Consider the following 20,259-nt stretch of genomic DNA (forward strand, 5'->3'; position numbering starts at 1 on the left):
TTTAAAAAATAAAATATACAAAGTAATATTTTATTACCATATGTAAAGTTAACCCACTATGTGCATGTCCTTCGGCCGTTTGCGACATGGAGTAGGCCAGAGGGCCTGGCAGCTACTTTCAACCAAATAGCACAGCCCCTTCTCAAGCTATTTCGAGGTCCGGTAACCCCATCCCATGGGGCTTTTTTTCCCAAGGGGCGGGGGCCTCCCTAATGCACTTGGGCCCCAAGGACCCCATCCACAGGACTTTCTTCTTTTTTCCTCTAATGGGAGAGGGGAGCACGTACACCCTACCCAAGTCACTTTGGGCCCCAAGGAAACAATCTATTAGGACTTTGTTTTTTTATTAAAGGCAGGGGAGCACGCACACCTCCTCCTCAAGCCACTAAGGATACTGGGGACCTCATGCCTGGGTCTTTTATTTTTTTATTTTTCTAAATTAAGGGGAGGGGTGCATGGCCCCCTCCTGAAGACAACTGTTGATTAAGATGTATGTAATGGGGAGGGGGCATTTATCCCCGCTCCCTGGGGAACAAGGGGCCAGAGGACCCTATCCCCTGGGGACTTTGCGAGAGGAACATGCATTTCCCCTCTCCAAGCCCATGAAGGCCCAGAGGACCCCATCCCCAGAGCCAAAACATATTTTTTAAGGGGAAGGGGCTGTGCGCCCCCTCCCTATGACAGTAAGTGCCACATCGGGAGTTTGCATTGTTCTCAGCTTTGAAAATGCTCCCGCCAGGTGAGAGCTGGCTCACTTTCCCTGCCAGAACTCCTGCAGACAGCGAAACAACGTTATCATGGGGTTGGGCTCCCCAGGACACAGTATATGAGCCGGCCCTTGGGATGGAGTCCCCAGGGCCTTTTAAGGCTTGGGAAAGGGGGCTGCGCGCTGAAGAAGCTGGCTTGGTATATGGTGCATACTTATGTAAGTGGGCACCTTGCACCAATCCAGACAACCCTCATGGTGATTTTGGTGGACTTAGACAACCTTAGAAAGCTCTCTAGATGGTAGCTGTGGAGAGCAGCTTTCTGGCTTAGTCAAGAAGGGGTGCAAAACAGCTTGTTTTACCAGAACATAATCTTATAAGTATTGATTAAGTGAAAAAGTATCACACAGTGTATTCATAAAAATATGTATTCATTATAAGACACTCACTAACACATACAGATATCTCCTACCTGGAGATATACACAATGTACACAATACTTTATAACAGAATTAGGTAAGTAACACTCAATGCCCAGCGGTCACCGGGGGGGACCAAAACATATACTAAATAAGTGGTATGTGAACCACGACTCGAGTGAAGACTGTACCCAGAAGATGTAGAAGTGTTGGGGACCCAACGAACCACCCGAGGTAAGAAACTAGGAGCCCCACAGAGGTTGTGTGCTAAGTGGGAACACGACCGTGTGATCAATACAAGTCAATGGGTAAGCTGCGGGTGCAATTTAAAAAAAAGAAGGATCCTTCCCAGCGGTTAACATATAACTGAAAGTCTTTGGTGTGGGTTTGCCATTTAGGACTCTGAACTGCATTGAGAGGCACTTCTGAACAAGGTCTTGTGTGTTACCCGATGATAAGCATTATGATTTCAAACCTGCTAAAAACTGTCAAGAAGCAGAATCTCTTCAAAACCACAAGAATGCCAGCCATTACAACTATACGAGTCAAAATATGTATTGCTAATCAGCGTTTTCCAATCATATGATCAACTTCGAACTAATTCTTGTATGAAGTCAAATCAAGAAAAAGAAACACACCAATAGCAACATAGAAGAGAAAAACACAAAATCTAGCATATAAATAACCATAAAGGCACACACATTAAACTGAACTAAATGTTCACTACTTTACCTGTGGTGCAAATCCATTAGCCGCCGTCGAAGTGGCTGCAGTAATAACACCACCTGTGAGCCTGAGCATAGTGGTCCCAGCTCTTGAGAGCACTTGCGGAGCTACTGTTGACGTCAGTGAACTTTCTGATAGTTTTGTAAGTGCTGTCTGCCCACCGGCACCCTGTAATATTAAACAAAGCAGTGAATACAGGACTGCAGCAAGAGGAGAATGTATGAGAGCTAAAATCACTTCTATAGTAAAAGAAAACATCCACCGATTCTAAGGACTTCTACACAGCTCATCTGTCTGTTACTACTGAAAAGAGGCCAAAGACAAGTTGACCGAACAGGACATGGGGAGTTTATTATTTTATTTTTCCTAACAATGTACATATTTTGTGACAATAGTGTCTGAGCACTGTAGGGCAATTACAGATAATTTCAAAACAGCAAAAAAAACAGCACATTACTTAAAATGCAAAGTTACAGGAGGACAGTTAACAAGATAGCCTCATTCGCGCCAGAAGTGACAAGAAAGGTGCCTATAAAGGCGAAACCCCAGCATGCATACGTAAGTTTCTTTTCGCGTCTTTGGTGCGATCAAGGCAAGTCTTCGAGGGATGTGAAGACGGGAAAAAGGTGGGCAAAGTGATGGATTGTCCCACATGAAAGGGAATGACCACTTTAGGAAGGAATAAAGCTTTCATTCAAAGCACCACTTTATCAGGATGGACAGAGAGAAAAGGAGGCTTGGAAGACAGAACCTGAAGCTCGCTAACCCTATGAGCAGAGGTGATAGCAATAAGGAAAGCAGTTTTTAGAATCAGCAGCCTGAGAGGACAATTGTGAAGAGGTTCGAAGGGAGCACACATAAGAATGGTTAAAACCAAATTCAAATCCCATTGGGGCATTAGGAAGGGAGATGGAGGAAACATATAAGTATCGCCCATAAGGAACCCAGAAACAATGGGAGACTTAAAAAAACAAAGGAAGGCTGATCTGGAAGGTGTATAAAGGCAGAGACAGCTGCAAGATATCCTTTAAAAATGCCCAAGGCAGATCCATGCTGGGCCAAAGAAAGTATATACAATAGAACTTCTGAAAGAGGAGCAGAAAGGGGATCAACAGCCTTTGCTGTACAACATGCCACTAATTTGTTTCATCTACAGGCATATACTGTTTTAGTGGAGGGACGCCTGGCTGCCAAGATAACATTGCAGACTTCGGGCAGAAGGTCGAAAGCCGCCAACTGCCGCAGCTCAATCTCCATACAGTGAGGTGGAGGCTGGACAGGTTTGGGTGAAGAATCGTCCCCCGCTGCTGCGACACAAGATCCTCCCGAAGGGGCACTCTGATCAGAGGATCGATGGCCATATTCAGTAGATCAGAGTACCAGACTCTTCATGCCCAATTCGGAGCTACAAGAATAACTTGAGCCCAGTCATGCTTGATCTTCTTGAGCACTCTGGGCCGGGAGTTCTAGGATAGGATGCAGGTCTTTGTCATTTTTGGGTACCAGAAAGTAGCTGAATAACAACCATGACCTATTTTTGGCACAGGTACCCCCTCTATGGCTCCCTTGGCCAAGAGAGCCGATACTTCCTTGCGGAGATGTGCCAAATGATCCTCCGACATGCGATCGTAAGAAGGTGGCATAGAAAGAGGAGTATTTTGGACTATTTGCAGAACCCACCTGTCCGACGTGATGGACTGCCAGTGGAGGATGTGATGGTGAATCTTGCCTCCAACTGGTGGATGATGGGCCTGAAACGTTGGACTAGGAAGGTTTGGAGGCAGTGGCAGGGGGTAAAAGAGTGGACTAACCCGTCAGTTGGCATCCTGACCCACGAGGATGCTGCGCCCCATGTCCGCGGCCATGCAGAGGCTGGGTAGCTTACGTATACCGGTGGCTGAGCTGGACAGGACGTGGCTCGATGCCCTTTCCGTAGCCACAAAAGGACCGAAAAGCTGGCTGAGGTGGTTGGGTGGCCACTGTGAGGCCAAAGGATCTGGCTGTAGCCCGAGAACCTTAAATCGCTCAAGCGCCAAGTCTGCTTTGTCGCCGAAGAGGCGAGTGCAATCAAAGGGCATTTCCATCAAGGTTGATTGGACATCCCCCGAGAAGCCAAGAGTCCTCAACCAGGTCTAGCGTCCGAGTGCTACTGATGTAGCAATCGTGTCGTATCAGGAATTTGGCTGTCTCTCTCCCATCCACAACTGCCTGGTGAGAGAATGGGCCGGACCTCCTTCGGGCACTGAGGCAGCACCTCCGCGACCATATCCCAGATGGTATGGGAGTATCGGCCCAAGAGGCAAGTGTTATTCACTGACGGCAACGCCAAGCTGGATGAAGAAAACATCCTCTTCCCAAGATGATTCAGCTTCTTGGATTCCCTATCTGGGTGAGCAGAAGGGAATGCGCCCTTTGAAGATGAGGCTTGGACCACTAAGCTCTCAGGGGAGGGATGCTGTGTCAGGAACACTGCGTTGCAGAGAGCAGGGCGGTGGTCGATTGTCCTGTCCACAGAAGCCCCTCTGCTGGGCTTGGACCAAGTGCCCACAAGGACATCAGTAAGGGCTGCAGTGAAAGGCAAGAAGGTTAGTAAGTGGAAGTAACAGGCTGAAGCACCTCTGTCAGGAGATTAGTCCTGACTGCCACCGAAGGGACCTTAAAGCCAAGGACCTCAGCTGCCCTACTCACTACCACAGCGTGGGAAGCTCCCTTTTACGTAGAGAGAGAAAGCAGTCAAGTCCAGCAGAAGTGTCTAGACCACTGGCATCACCCAGGTCCATTCACCAGTCTGGGTCATTAAGCTGGTCCGATATAGGGTCCAGCTGCCCCTCCCATTCCACAGCATCACCCTCTGGCTCAAACAGAACATCAGGATTGAACACAGGAATGAACGTTTCTTCCGGCGTCGGAATCGACGTAGAGTGACATTGGGCCGGCTCTGTGTCCACTTCAGGAACGAGGAGAGAATCTGCGCCAAACGGGGGCACGTTGGAGCCAGGAGTGATAGAAATCATCACTGCCAACTCTAATCTGCAGTTTAATGATATTTTCTTAGGAGACTTCAATCTTCATTGGGAGGATCATACTGACAGTCAGATCACCCTTTTCAAGGCCTTCCTGGAAGATCACTCGTTGGTCCAAGGATGTCATCTACCTACCCACTCCAAAGGTTCTACTTTAAATTGGATCTTAGCTAAAGAAAAAGCTATCAATAAAATTGTAATCACCCCCTGCGATTGGTCTGATCATCAAATCATTACCTTCGAAATACCCTTCATAAAAACCAAAACGTCCTCACAACCTATTAAGCCCAAAAAATGGACTTGTGACACTAGAGGAATCAATGTGGATAACGTCGCACCTCGCTGTGAAATAGAATTGCAACCACCTAAGAGCATGGTTGACGTCCGTGACCTCACGAAGCACTATAACAAGACAATGTCTAGCATTATTGAGGACATAGCCCCTTTAAAACTCAAAAGGATCACTGACAAAGACAAAAACTCATGGTTTAATAGTGCCCTTAATGAAGAAAGACGTTCACTGAGACTTTCAGAGCGTAAATGGCGACAATACCCTTCATCGCCCCACTTAACCCAACTGAGACAGTCCAGGAAAGCCTACAGTAAAAGCATGCTAAAGTCAAAAAAAGACTTTCAGGAAAGAACTGGATAGTGCAAAAAACAGACAGAAGAAACTATTCGATCCGCTAAAAGATCAATCCAATAAATCTGCCAAATCGGCACCAGCCACTATAAAAAACAAGCTTAAATAGTGAAGATTTCTTCTCTTTCTTTACAGACAAAGCAAATTCACTGGAGGGGGAGCTCAAAAATGCAGCCGAAGACCTTGAAAGCGATAAGAGTACTTTAGATGAACAACAGTTTCAACTAGAATTAGAAAAACCAAAAAACAATGCTCGATGGTCCGTATTTAAGCCTGTCAGTGAACTAGACATTGCAAAGATCATGTTGACCACTAAACTTAACAATCACTATAACGGTCCTTTACCTGCAAAGTGTTGGTCTTCTATAAACCATCTGCTCATCCCGTCATGGACAAAGGTCATCAATGCTTTGTTGACACAAGGCCAAATACCGGTCTGCCTAAAAACTGGTCAAGTCATTCCACTCTTTAAAAAAACCAACAGAGAACCCCTCTGATCCCAACAATTTCAGACCAGTAACAGACATTCCCATGCTAGCCAAAGTCCTGGAAAAATGTGTGCAACAACAACTGAGCTTTCACATTTCGGAATTCAATCTGTTAAATGACTTCCAATCAGGATTCAGACCAAACCATAGCACAGAAACAGCAATTCTGCACATCGTGGATTACGCTTTACTTGCCCTCTACCACAACGAAACATGTCTCCTAATCCTGCTGGACCCTTCGTCGGCTTTCGACACGGTAAACCATGCTAAAATACTGGATAGCATGAAAAACAGAATGGGGCTAGAGGGAACAGCCCTAAAATGGTTTAGTTCCTTTCTTGAGAACAGATCGCAAAAATTCATAGTCAACCAAGCATTGTCAGGTCCAACCAGAAATACAATTGGAGTTCCGCAAGGGTCAACACTATCTCCGGCGTTATCTATACATAGAACCACTCATTGATATATTACAAAAAGCAAACATTTCTTTCCACATGTACGCAGATGACACTCCGCTGTACATCAAAGTCACATCAACAGAAGAGAGAAGTACCATGAACCAGGCACTAATGAGAACCCTCCAATGTCTAACCATCAACCTCCTGAAGCTAAACCCTCGGAAAACTGAATTCGTGCTGATTACGCCCCAGAAAAGCAAATCAAATATAGTAGAATGGACCAACCTAAGCACGGCCCTAAAGTGTATTCCGAAGATTGCTGACTCTACTAAATCTTTGGGAATTATTCTGTACAAAAATCTGGACATATTAGCACATATCAACACGATGGCAAAAAATGCCCGTTTCCATTTAAGCTACCTTAGAAAACTAAAACCATTCTTAAATAATACAGATCTCAAAACAGCAGTTCAGGCATTGGTCATATCAAGGATAGAGTATGGATGCACAACTCTGGCCGGGCTCTCCAAGATCTCAACACCCCCACTGAAAGCTTGTCTTAATGCAGCCACAAGACTAATATCTGGATCCAAAATATTCGACCATATCTCCCCTCATTTGAAAGCACTCAACTGGTTGCCCTTCGAAGCAAGAATTCAATTCAAGTTGGCATGCATCACTCACAAAGCGATACATTACAAAACACCAGGTCACCTAGCCCAGAAACTCACTCTATCAGGAGGGTGCCGGTTTTCCAGGAGCCACGCAGACCTACTACTGAAACCGGCTAAATTTTGTAAGAAAAGTACTTATGACAGAGCGTTCTCAGGGGCAGCTCCTAGAATCTGGAACGCTCTCCCGCCTAACATTAGAAGAATCCCTTCCATCGCGGCATTGAAAAAGGAAGCAAAATCGTTCTATATGAGGAAATATCTCCCTTAATTTTCAACAATCTAGCTATTGTCTACGGACCTGTCATGACTGTTTTCTTGCTACCTCTCGTCGTTCATTAACCCTTTGTGGGTTTGTATATATGTATTTTAAGCTTAATGTTTAGTTCTAGTCATGGTACAATAACTGATGACTTGGAAACATAAATGGTTTTGTTTTTGGAAATGCAATTGTAAAGCGCTCTGATACCCTACGCAGGGTCATGTTCGCGCTATAAAAAACACAGAATAAATAAATGAAAGAAAAGATTTCCCAGATGCTGAACCCATTTGAAATTCAGGTCCTACTGCAGAGCCCACATATGCCAATGGGCATGTGTCACAAGCAGGATGCAGGAGTCCGTGAAGCCTAGCAGCCTCAGAGTCGGTCTCACCGAAAACTAGGATAGAGGCTGAAACATACAAGTTATCTGGTAGAGACGATTCTAGCCGCAGATTCCTTAACGTAGAATTATCCCCAGGCGTGAGACTGGACCCGGAAAACTTTCTTGCCCAGCATCCCTGCGGACCGGGGGCGGCACCCCGCTACTCCGCCTCGACGTCCTCCGCGGGCATGGCGTCAGCGAGGTCACATAAGCCCCACCCCGGCGCGCTGACGTCAGTTTGCTTCGGAGAACTTTTCCGTGCCAAAACGCGGAGCCATCACAACAAAACTGAGGAGAGCATGGGAACAGTGTGCGAAAAACCCAAAGAAACAAAGGGAGAGAGACAAAAGGTGAGGAACAGCACAAGGCGGCACCGAGGCGCCAGAAGGCTACAACAGGAAAGCCAAAGCAGGAAAAGAGCAGACCGCCTCTGAGGAACAACCGTGCAAGCCAGGCAATAGCACCAGTGAGCACCAAAGTACCAGAAGGCCACATCGGTAAAGCCACAGCACGGAAAGTGTAAAGCACCCCTCTGTGGAACCACCGTGCAAGCCAGGGCGATAGCCCGGCTGGAGGCACAAGCAGTGGAAAGCACTGTAAGAGAAAAAGAGAGACTGCAACCACAGATCACACAGCAAAGGGCCACAAGCTAGGAACAGAGGAGCAACAGCAATCCACCCCCAGACTACACAGTCAAGGAGGGCCAGAGCCTCCGAAAGGAGCAGGAGGCCAAGGACAGGCAAAAGAACCCCCAGCGTAGAAGACCTCAAGGGGATCAGAAATTGTAACAAGAGAAAAAGAGCAAAAGCAGGCCACTAAACTGGAGAGAACCCAGCTGGAGGGAAGCCCGACAGACAGAAAACGAAAAGACCCCCACAGAAGACCAGCCACCCAGAGGGAGGAAAGCGCAGGAAACCAAGCTGAGGGTCCTCGCAGAACGGGGAGGAAGGGCGGGTCGTGAAGGAATCTGCGGCTAGAATCGTCACTACCAGATACATCGTTACCGAAGGTAAGTAACTTGTATATTTGATAGAGACTACTAGCCGCAGATTCCTTAACGTAGAATAGATACCCTAGCCATACCCAGAAGGCAGGAGGGCCTGCGAGAGAGCCTCCCCACCAGGAGATACCAGGGCCCCTGTAGGGGACATGGCACAAGAACAAGAAGGAAAAGGCCAGGATATCCTAAGCCCAACCAAGGGAGAGTGCCCAACACCCCGCAGGGGCAGACAGCGCTCTAAAAACCTCAAGGAACACAAGGGCCACCTCGAACCCAGTGAGAAGAGGAAGACCAGAGGCAGGGGCCACCGTAAGAAACACATGCAGAGAGAGAGAGAGAGAGAGAAGGGCTGAATACACCTTGGCCGCAAGCAGCAGGTAAGGCCGGAACAGCTACACCGCCAACAGCACAGGCGGAAGAAGAAGCACCAGCGCGCAAAGCCCCAGCGGAACCAGAGGCAGGGGTGCAAGGGAACACAGCAAGATCACAACGGTGGAGTAGAACAAGAAGCCCTGAACTGTCATGCGCCGCCAGCAATAGGCAACACTACGAAACCGCGCACCCAGGACAAGGCAGACGCCTGCCGAAGGCAGAGGCCAGGATACACCCGAAGGCAGAGGCCAGGATACACCCCAAGGGAGAGGCCGGGCCAGGAACACACACACACTGACCCACGAAGAAGTGGAGGAACCAGCAGAAGAGAAAGAGAGACAGAGGACGGGCCCAAGCCGGCCACCAAAACACAGAGGTCAAGAAAACCAAACCCTCTGGAGCAGCAGACAGAGGACCAGGCCAAAACACAGGACAAAAGTGTGGAACCGCCACAACACGATGCCGCAGACAGCAAGCCAGACCGGCCGAGCGACGCTGCGACAAGGAGAAGTACGGACCCAGCGCAAGCTGCACCAAGACAAGTGGCAAGAAGATCGCACCAGCGACATACCGTAACGCCATGGAGAGCAAGGAGCCCGAAAAGGGGGACCACACCTCCCCAGCACAGGACAGAGCTATATAATAGCTACCAGTACCCCACATATGGTAAGTTAAGTCACAAGAACCATGGGAACCCCTCTTAGGAAACATATTCCGCAGTAGAGGACAAAACAGAAAGACCTGCAGAAAAAACCCGCAGACGGCTTACCAAGCAGCCAATAAAGAAGACGCTGAAGGCCTAATCTCAGGGCCTACCGCGTTACCAACAGCCACAACAAGTCAACAAAGGGCCGGACCAGCAGCCAACAGCACCAAGGGCCCAAAAAAAGGACCCAAACACACATCAACCATATAGACCACACAACCTGGGCTACCCGTTACAAGGCCCCAGGAAAACAATGGAAGAACACCGCCCAAAACACAGACCGACAGTCAGGTCACTGAGGGGGTGGAGGAGGAGGAGGAGGAGGAGGAGGCGAAGCCCCGCGAGAAACCTCTGAATGGCAGAATCCGCAGGGGCGTGAAACAACAGAGCGCCATCAAAGGGGAGGTCAACCAGCCGTTCTCTAACGTTCTCAGGGAAAACACTATCCCGTAGCCAGGCATGGCGACGAAGGACCACCGAAGTAGGCATGGTACGACCAAGCACCTCCGAAACGTTCAGAGCCGAGCGAAGAATAAATGCCGCCAGCTCTCGGCCATCCAACACATGGTGCCGCAGATCAACGTAGGCCCCCTCCTCAGAAGCGGAAGACATAAGGGACTCCGCCGAAAAAAGAAGTGGCTCTGGCCAACACACAAAGAGTGTTAAGGGCCCGCAAAGCAGCACTGGAGGAGGCGAAGATGTTGCGCCCCCCAGGAATCTAACCAACGGGCCTCCCGTGACGGGGGAGACAACACCGATGGCAAGGAGGGAAAGGCAGTCTGTAAAAGAGGGCCCCTGGTAGAAGGATGGAGGGAAAGACAGACAGGATCATGCGGAGCAGGACAGTGGCAGTGCAGAAGAGGCTGGAGCACCGGGTCCCCCGTGGTAGGGCGCCCCCAAAAGAGAATTGTAGAGCGCAGCCTAGAAGGGAAGAAGCAGCTCCCATCCTCACACGCACAAGATTCCTGCAGCCGTGGAAACAGCCCGAGCGAAGGCAGCACTCGCCTCTGTAGGGCCCCGCAGCGGGGAAAGCAGTTCCTCCGTGGGCGACGGCTGCAAGCTAAGGCGGCCGTCCCCCAGCCCAACCGGAGGAAGGAAAGGCCAAGCTCGAAAAGGGAGAGGGTGGACCTATGACTGGGGAACCTGAGGCGCCTCCGGCGAAGACTGCGGGCACGGAGACAGCGAAGAGCCGTCCTTAGAAGACGCTGGGGAAAAAGCCACGACGCGGCGACCCGTCTCCGGATAAGATGAAACAAACAGCTGCCGAACCTCTGGAGAAGAGGGGGCGTCCGAAGACGATGGCCCGGCGCCATAGAATCTGCCACTGGCGTCAGGTCAACGTCGACCGGCGCCGAAGGGGACGCCGGAACGACCTCCACCACAACGTGCAGCGCGGCAGACCGGGGCTGGGTGGGAGCCGGGGTGGCTAAGGAACGGCGCCGAAAAGGCGTCAACTCGACCTCCGACGAGGCAGCCACCTGCGGGGAGGGACGAGGGGGGCCCGGGGACACGCCCGACCCCTAGCCGGCCCCTGCGGCGCCGCCATGGCCAGCAGCCACCGGCGCCTGAGCGGCATCACCTCGGCCTCGAACAAGGCCACCGCCTGCCCAGAGGACCGAGGGGGACTCGAGGACACGCCCTGAGCCCCGGCAACCTCCCGCGACACCACAGGGACCCCCGCGGGGATTTGCGGCGAGGCAGAGGCACCATGGTCCGAAGGAGGGAACCCCGAGTGGCCGCACCCCGACGGCACCACATCCTCCGAACCTGGATCCGAACCTGTCGGCGCCGGCGATGCCGCAGAAGTTCCCGCACGCGGCAAGGGATCCGCAGACGTCCCAGGAAGAGAAGGAGAAGAAGGAAGAGCCAAAGAGGCCTGTAAGGCCACCGCATAGGCCTCCAGCCCCCGCGCCGGGAAACGGCGGATAGGGTGGCGACGCAGGGCCGCACCACCCGCGGAGAGCCTGTGCCGCCAACAGGCCGGGGACCGGGCCTCGGGGACAAACTGCGACACTGACCAACAGGTAAGCGACGCCCTTGAGGCCTGGGAGAAGGACGATGTCGGAGACGGAAGCGGCGGTACTTGAAGCCGTCCGCGGGGGACAGACGCGGCGACACCGTCGACCTGGACATGCGTGCCGAGAGGAGTTTCATCCGGCGCTCCCGCCGGGACTTCGGCTTCATTTACTGACACGCCTCGCAGTCCGTTGAGTCGTGGTGCTCCCCCAAACACCACATACAGATGGGGTGAGGATTTGTCACGGACATCTGGTGCACGCAGATGTAGGCCTCGAGGGCCAAAGGCTCCACAACTCATCCGAAGACTTTGTGGTCAAGTCAAAGACCTCTTCAACGCCTTCTTTTTCTTGAGGGACATACCTGATGAATTGGAGTGGCCAGCCGGGTAAGACTCCACGAACGATCTCGGGACCTTCCTCACAACCGATCTGGAATGTCATCTGGAATGTCACTGAGTCAGTCTCGCGCAGCAAGGAGCTTGAGGGACTACTCCCATGGTGCAGCAATCCTCGCACATCTCCAGTGGTCTCCCATGGGCTGAAGCATGTATTACGCCACCCATGAGAGACCACTCAAACTGTGACTATAGGCCTGCCATTACAGCCTGTATGAGTTGGTGGTAGCACCACTTACAGTAGATATACGTTTCCTCATATCTGAGGTCACTGCACTTAAAAACCTAGAAGTCACCCCTAGAGCAGGCCTATTAAACCTTGAAGGCAGAGGGCTACTTTATAAGTGTGATGGTGCCCTGCATGAGCAGGGCACCCCCTACAAACCCCAGAGTTGATTCTCCAGGCTTTGTAAGTGCGGCCAGCCATTTTCATACATATAGTGGCCATACATCATTACACGATGGCAAACTATATAACAGCTGCGCCGAACCTGCGCATGTTTGGATCAAACATGTTGGAATCAAAACTACTTCAACTTCGACCATCTGGGCACCTGGACTTCGCCTGGAACCGAGAATGCACCAAGGAAGACTTCTGCTGCTCCTGGTCTCGCTGTTCTGCAAGTCTTCTTCATCGTCTGTGCCTGTGCTTCTTCCAGCTTCCTCTCAAGGCAAGTGGGAACCAATGAAATCCAAAGGAATCTCCCTTGAAGTGAAGGAGTCACTCCCTGCATCTGCAGGCATAGCAACAAAGCTGATCGGTCTGCTGCTCCAGAAGTCCCACGGACTCTGAAAAGCTCAGCAACACAGCTGGTGGTTCTGCAACTCCCTCGAGGGCCAACCGCCCCTCTCAGCAAGTTTAAGGCCAGTATCCACCGTCCGAACCATTGGAGCAGAACCTGTGTGAACCGCATCGACTTGCCAAGGCTTGTTGGCTCTGTACTCCAGAGATCTTCAGGCTGCAAGAAGCTCCAGCCTCTCTTCCTGCCAAGATCTTCGTCCTCACCGCATCCTTTGCACCGTGGACCAGCATCTTTAGTGTGCTGCTCGAGGTACTCTTGCGAAACCTATGCCTTCGACCTGTGGATCCGCTTGAGTGTCTTCTTTGGCTTCAGTGGGCTGCCCTGCTTGCTTGGGCCTGCTCTGACTCTCCTGCAATTGGTGAGTCCTTTGGCTTTGCGGGTCCCAACATTGTTTTTTTTGTTTACTACGACTGTTGCTGCTGCCAAAGCTTGTTGGTGCTCCCGCTACACACCGACCCTCTGGTTCTCGACTTCCGACATGGGACAGCTCGTGAACGGCTTCTTGTCTTCCACAGCATCACCTGGTCTTCACAGTTGCAGAGCCAAGGTCAGCGTCATCACTCCTGCATCCTCCATCGTCGGTGGTCATTGCTCTTCCATGCCTCCTGGTCTCCTCTGAGTGGTATAGACTCTGTCCACTCTGCTTACAGGTTCTTCTGGTCTAGAATCCACCATTGGATTCCACCAGACTCTTTCATCTTCTTCGCCAGCTGCATCTTTCCTGAAGTCCTCCATTGCGTTCTATGGTTGTTTCCAACGTCACTTCGCACCTACGCATCCGGCTTCCCTGGTGTAGGTATCCTGGTTCTTAGGATACCCATGGGTGGGGTGATCCTCCAATCTTCTGTCTTCCACAGGGTTTCTTCAGGGTCCACTGGGAAGGTTCCTCTCCTCTAAAACTGCAATCGCAACTTTTCCATTGACTTGTATTGAGCACGCTGCTGTTTTTCCACACTGCACACAGCCTCCGTGGGGTTACTGGATACTTACATTGGGTGGTTCCTTGGGTCCCCAGCTCTTCTGAGTCTCCTGGCCCAAGTCCGGACTTTGGTCGCAGTTCACATTCCACTTCTTCATTATATGGTTTGGTCTCCCCCTGGAGACCACTGTGTATTTGTGCCTACTTACCTTTTTACAATTTAAGTATTGTGTGTAATTGTGTTATCTCTGGGTAGGCGATAAACCAATGTGTTGGTGAGTGTGTATAATAATAAGAGCTATTTCTGTAACTACACTGTGTGGTTCTTTTTCATTTAACTTACACTATATGATTAGTTCTGGTAAACCAAGCTGCTTAACACTCCCTCTGGACTAAGCCTGAAGGCTGCTCTCCACAGCTACCACTTAGAGAGCTTTCTATGGTTGTCTAAGACCATTAAAATCACCATAAGGGTTGTCTGGATTAGTGCAAGGTGCTTCACTTAAATAAGTGTGCACCATATACTAAGCCACCCTCCTACACATATCATAATCAATATGGATCGCCTCACTTTGATTCTTTTATGAAATCTGCAAAGGCACCTGTTTGACAGATTTAGAGACCTTGGCTGGTACACCTTGTTGAGCAGTAGGTTCCAGATAAATAGGACTGGCAGGTCAGGCTTTGATACTGCTTTCAGTTGAGGGATTTGTTGTGGTAAAGATGGCTAACTTTGGGAAATGTCCTGCATCATTGTGAGCAGCACAGTGAGAAGTTACTGAGGAATGTAATAATTCTTGCTGCATTCAAAGTCGCTTCAATGAGGTGAGTACAAGAGCTTCTGTTTTGGAGATGCCGGGCTTTCCTCTCTTTCTTCATCATCAATGTCTACATATTCTGTATGGAGATCAGCAGGTTGAGTTGCCTCTAGTCCCTCTGATAATCGTTATCAATCAAAAAGGTCTCAATCTCATCCATGCCGGGCCTTCTTTATCTTTCCCCTCTTGACCTGAAGAGCCATATTGAAAAACATTGGCAGGAGCTTGAGGCAGGACTAGGTAGACAAGCAATGATTGAAGTGGCATAACTGAAGGTAATGATGAAATTGTTGAAGCCCCACAACTGACACAGCTGCAGTAGGCATTGCGAGAGGAATAGCCGTCTGATGGAATCCTGCCATTTGCTGCGTCATTAACGAGAAAGCCGTCAACAGCTGTTAATGTCCCACTGTAAACATGTATGGTTTGGCGTCAGTAGGACTCTCGTCACTGATGGGTGAATCTTCGCTGATGGAGCCATCGGTGATGATCCTTTAGTTAATGTAGCTTTCTCAGTAAATAAATGTGCAGGTTGCTAAGTCATCGTCAGAGCGCCTGCAAATGACACTGCTATTGGGACAATAGTTCTTCATTATAGTTGACAATGAGCTATTCAACAGTTTTAACCTCTTGGAAATGTTGTCTGGGGTAATGGTGATTTTCCAAAGGTAATTCTGAGCTAGATAGCACTAACCTTTTAGGTTTTTGCTGCTGCTTTCTGGTTAGCTCTGCTCCATTGTTGGCAGCGATGAGGAGGATAATAGCTGATGAGAAGACTGACCCTTAAGCACAGGGTCAGAGGGTCTTTCAGTCAGTATTGAAGTCGTGGTTTTAGATTTCTTTGAAGCTGGCTTAAAGGGCAACCGGTGCTTACTTGATGAAGGAGCCTATGCCTTTTCCTCAAAAATCGCCAAAGCTAGCCTTCTCTCTGTGAACTTCAGAGTGTTGGTTGAGAAATTTTTACTGATATCATACTTCTTTGGAGTGTGACTGGAATCGAAGCAGTAAAGGTAGTTGGGTGGGAGGATCCTCCATATACATTTTCCACTAGCCGCCGGCAAGAAAGAAAAGACTTAAAGAAAGACTTCTTCTCAAACGATTATGACTTCTTGGAATTCTTCCGGAAATGAAAAAAAGGTAGAACTCTGCCACCACAGCTGAAGAGGTGAAGAAAAATCAAAGTGAAGTAAAAATTCTTCAAAAAGTAAAATTAAGACCAAGCTCCTGAGGATTACCCGTCGCTGAATGTGCCTTTGAAAATCTGGAAGTAGGAAGCCTTTGTCAGGTATAGGGATGAGGCTGCTGCTGCTCTATCATTGACTGAAGTTCGGGTCACACAAAGAGGGGGACCAGCTGCGTCTAGTGCCAGGCCATTTTTCAAAATGTTGGAGTGCAACGCACACTGCTTTACTAACATGGAGTACTGATGGTCTCAGTCTGAGAACAAGTCAAGCATGTGCATCTATGAAAGCACGAATGCTGGAGAACCCGATGGTTACCAGCAGTGCTGAGTGGGACAGGAAGACCTCTACCTGACACTAGTGCCCAGTAGTTGCACCAGGGTTGTGAGAATCTGCACTAAGGATAGCAGGAGCTCTACGGGATTGGTAGGAGTTATGCAACACTGCTGAGGGGCAGGGATCATGGTGGACAGCCAGGTTAGAGACCAAATAGATCAAATCCGGAGGCGATGGACAGCCAGCACTAGACACCTGAAAGCCTTGAGGTCGCACCTAGAGGGCTGGTGTGAATAACTAGCCTTCCAAAAATTGGGTCAGAAAGAAAGGCAGAAGATTCACTTCATACTATAAGTGGTACGCTTTGTCAAAAAAAAACTAAAATGACAGCTGCCTTGAGGTGTCTTAGAGCCTAGTTAGGTGGCTTTGCTTTGCCTTCTGTGGATTTTTTTGGGGTGGACGGGAGGTGGAAGGAAGGATTCTTGCGCTTTTTCTTGCAACAGAGATCTTGCTTATTGATCGGATAGCACTTTCCCTCTCATCTTAAACCTATAAAACCACATGGGTGGAGAAGTGAGCAGGAGATTGGCCATTCTGTGGGGCTGTGATGCAGACTGTCAAACAAAAGTAGCTAGGCTCCATTTCCTAATATAAGTCTATAGAGTCAAAGGGAGCTAAGACCTGTTCCCCTAGCCCATTGCTACGAAGAAACACTCATTAAATGTCACTATGCACTGGCCTGCAGCACTGTGCCCAGTTAGCAGAATGGCTCTGTCATACTGTGCAACAGTGGCTTGGGATGCAGTACTCACATCAAAGGCACCAATGAGCCTCTGGAGCTGATGATGGTTTGATCCTCAAAGGGAATTCATCTCCTGAGTACTTCACATCCTTACCCAGGACCGCGTATGTTGGACTTGACAAGTTGCCTAGTACAGAGAAGAAAGCAATCTTGCTAATAGATTCTTCACTTGCAAAGGGCTAGTGAGGATGACCTCTGTGTGGAAGGTGCAAATATGATAAGAATGGAAAGCTCTCTATCTCACCAAAAGAAAAGGTACTCAATACCTTGTCTAAGTGCTGACATACAAGGCTAAAATCCATAGTAATGCCTACTTGTGGGCCGTTGCATAAAGTCCGGAATCATTAAGATTGTTTTTTCCTTCACTTTATTAAATCATGAATGAAGTTGGGAGCAAACTGGATTTATTTTTCTGATCTTTTTATATCAAAGAAAGCCATCACTGTCTCAGTTTAAGATCACCCTGCTTAGCACTTTCCAGTCTCCTCACTTCTAACAATATACCACGCTTGCCTGAAAAAGAAGAAGGATGTATGGATACCTCTGCCCCCTGCATGACTATCCCATGACATACTGAGTAGCATGCTTTCAAGGCTAGTTTTTTTTCAAGCCTCCTCCCATCTTTTTATTCTGGACAAGGTGGATAACCTGGTCTAACTTGCAGTGGAACAATCATCAACTACGGAACCATCCCTTAAACAAAGTTTCTGGGGGCCCTCTGTTTCTCTATTACTAGCTCTCTCAATGGTTATTTACTGGGACCTTGTCCACCAGGTAAAAGTAATGGGGTTATAAGTATTAAAAGGTGGGCTGTATAGCCATGGTAAAGGTATCATTAGTCGAAGGTGTATCAGAAACCTACAGAGTGAAATTATCTTGTCAGTGCTACGAAGGGAATATAGATTCTGCTGCTTAGACAAGGGCAGTACTTAAACCCATAGACAGTTATGAGAACAATCTTGGGCAATGACTCAAGGCCGTGGACTAATATGGGTTGGGCTGTTGACTAATCTTTTGACTGCAGCTAAATACTCCAGGGCAGAGCTGATGTCATGTCTACGATGAATGGTGTGGGTGATTATTATTCATGAGGTAAGTGAGATTACGGCTAAATCCGAATTAGAATTTGGTTAGTTATTAAAATTCTTTACTGGTCGTAAATACTGACAGCAAATTGTGAACGTTTTGCAACCAGTAATTCATATGTCTGGCTTTAAGAGAACAATTAAAGAATGGGAAGGAAATAAGGAAAATAAAGGGCGTTTAACTAAAAATGGCGACGGTGAGCTAAATCGTGAAAGTTAGAAAGTAAATATTTTGCAAGAAAATGGGTAGGCTCATAGGTTAACCAAAAATCAAATAATATTGTTTCACAGAAAGTATTAAAACATTGTTTAATGTGGTATTTGCTGTAATTATCACATGTATTTTAGGATCAAAGTCCATTTAAATGGTAGACTTGCAACCATATTTTACAAAATAGAGGATTAATATGATCGGCAACATAAAATTTCAGTACCTGTGCAAGTATAGTAGTCTTTTGTCCGGGAACTACTTTCAATGAGGGCTGTGGAGGCGTAGTTGATGTCCCAGGTCCCATACCACCCTGAACCACTGCATTCTGAGTCCCTTGCTTTGCAGAGCTCTGAGCTGATGACTGACCAACCAAAAACGTGCCCTGAAGAGAAAAAACAACGTTAAATAAGACTGTGCATGATAATCTGTAGTGTGGACTCACTGAACATCAATAAAGGTCAATATCCTGACATGTAATAAACAGGTTTTGAACATAGATGTTGAATGAACTTAAGTCTCAATAGATCTGATAAGTCTGAAAAGCCCTACCGTTAGACTGCAGAATAAGCAGTGACTTATTTTATCACACTCACAGTTCCTGATCATGGACACTATTCCTAACAAATCATTTTGAACAACAGTGTTTAAAGACCGAAAACAATGTTTCCACTGGTTATGAAATTCAAGCGTAAGATTGTGGAAAATAATAACAAAGCACTTTATGCCTAGGCAATTGATTGCCATTTGCGAACGCTCCATTGCTTATAGAGAATACGCTTGGATATATGCTGACAATACGCACCGCAACTTGCAGCTCCGGTGAAGAAGAGGGTAGGCAGTTTCGCCATCAGTGGCACACTGGCAGCTGGTACCTGGCTCCTTCGGCCCTGGGCCTAAGGTTTTGGCCCCATCTTTGGCACCCAGTTCAGGGTGTGGCCCTTGAGCCCCCAGTTAGCGGTGCCAAAGTAGAGCTGAGCCTGTTGGAGTAGGAGGCAGCGACGGAGTTCAGGTAAGGCTATAGGGCCAGGGTCTTCTCTGGGGTGGAATCAGATGGCGTTAGGCCGGTGCAGATTGCTTCTTGGGAGAGACACCAACCCGCACTCTCTGCTCTATGCCCTGGTGCACGTTTCCTAAAAGGGTTTTTAACTATTCTGCCTGTGCAAAAAGTGGGACCAAATCGAGCTCCAACTAAACCTTGATGTTAAGAAGCTTGGGATCTGGACTTTCTTCCTGGTCTTTGTTGGTGTACCTACGTGTTTCTGCTGATCGCTCATGCTTGATCCTGGTGAAAAGCCCACCATTAGTCACCAGCACAGGGTGGGTGGACCACTGCATTACATTGTATTACTTTGCAGTCCATTGTATCTCTACTCCCTTGGCAGCATATTTCTAGCTTTGTGACGTGCTGGGGTCGTCCGAGTCTACTTTTGAAGCTGCCTGTTGCTTATTGCTTTTTGATATCTGCATTTGCTAATTTTAGCCACTGGAGTTGGAGGTGCCGTGGTGCACCTTGCTCTATGCTGAATGCTACCCCGCTTACCATCAGCTGCGGTGCCATAGTCAGGGTACCAGTCTCATGCTACTAGCCTGTCAACCTTACGCCAGAAGACCGTAATAGAGTAAAGACATCAAAGCAACCATGTGCTCCAGCAAGAAAAGGGCGGACCGCAACTACAAGGCGCAAGCAGAGATGCCCCAATGCACCCAATCCACCCACAAATAATAGTGATACAACTGAGTTCATGGCGCCTGCGACAGGCATCCCCTAACAGGATGTGGGTGCTCCATCTTTAACTCCAGTGTCGGCACTGGCTGCCCCTCCCCAGACCCATGGCCAAACACTTGGATTAAATTCTCCTTTTTAAAAAAAAACAATGGACGCACTGCTCTCACAATAAAGATGCTCGTGGCCTCCAAAAACACATCCATCCATAATCGCCCAGTAAAAGGCTTC

At 48.6% G+C, this 20,259-nt stretch overlaps 1 protein-coding gene across 4 annotated transcripts in view; it reads right to left on the reverse strand.

Moving 5' to 3' along the window:
* The window catches only part of YEATS2 (YEATS domain containing 2), a 1,415,500-nt gene that overhangs the window by 616,208 nt on the left and 779,033 nt on the right, over positions 1 to 20,259 (reverse strand). For all 4 annotated transcript variants that reach the window (XM_085634927.1, XM_085634925.1, XM_085634929.1 and 1 more), the window contains 2 exons: positions 18,529 to 18,687; positions 1,859 to 2,020 (listed from right to left, as the gene is read on the reverse strand). In XM_085634927.1, coding sequence (XP_085491053.1) covers positions 1,859 to 2,020; positions 18,529 to 18,687 — 321 coding nt within the window. The remainder of the gene's footprint in view (positions 1 to 1,858; positions 2,021 to 18,528; positions 18,688 to 20,259) is intronic.

Source organism: Triturus cristatus, chromosome 11, assembly GCF_964204655.1.
Source record: "Triturus cristatus chromosome 11, aTriCri1.1, whole genome shotgun sequence".
Taxonomy (NCBI): Eukaryota; Metazoa; Chordata; class Amphibia; order Caudata; family Salamandridae; genus Triturus; species Triturus cristatus.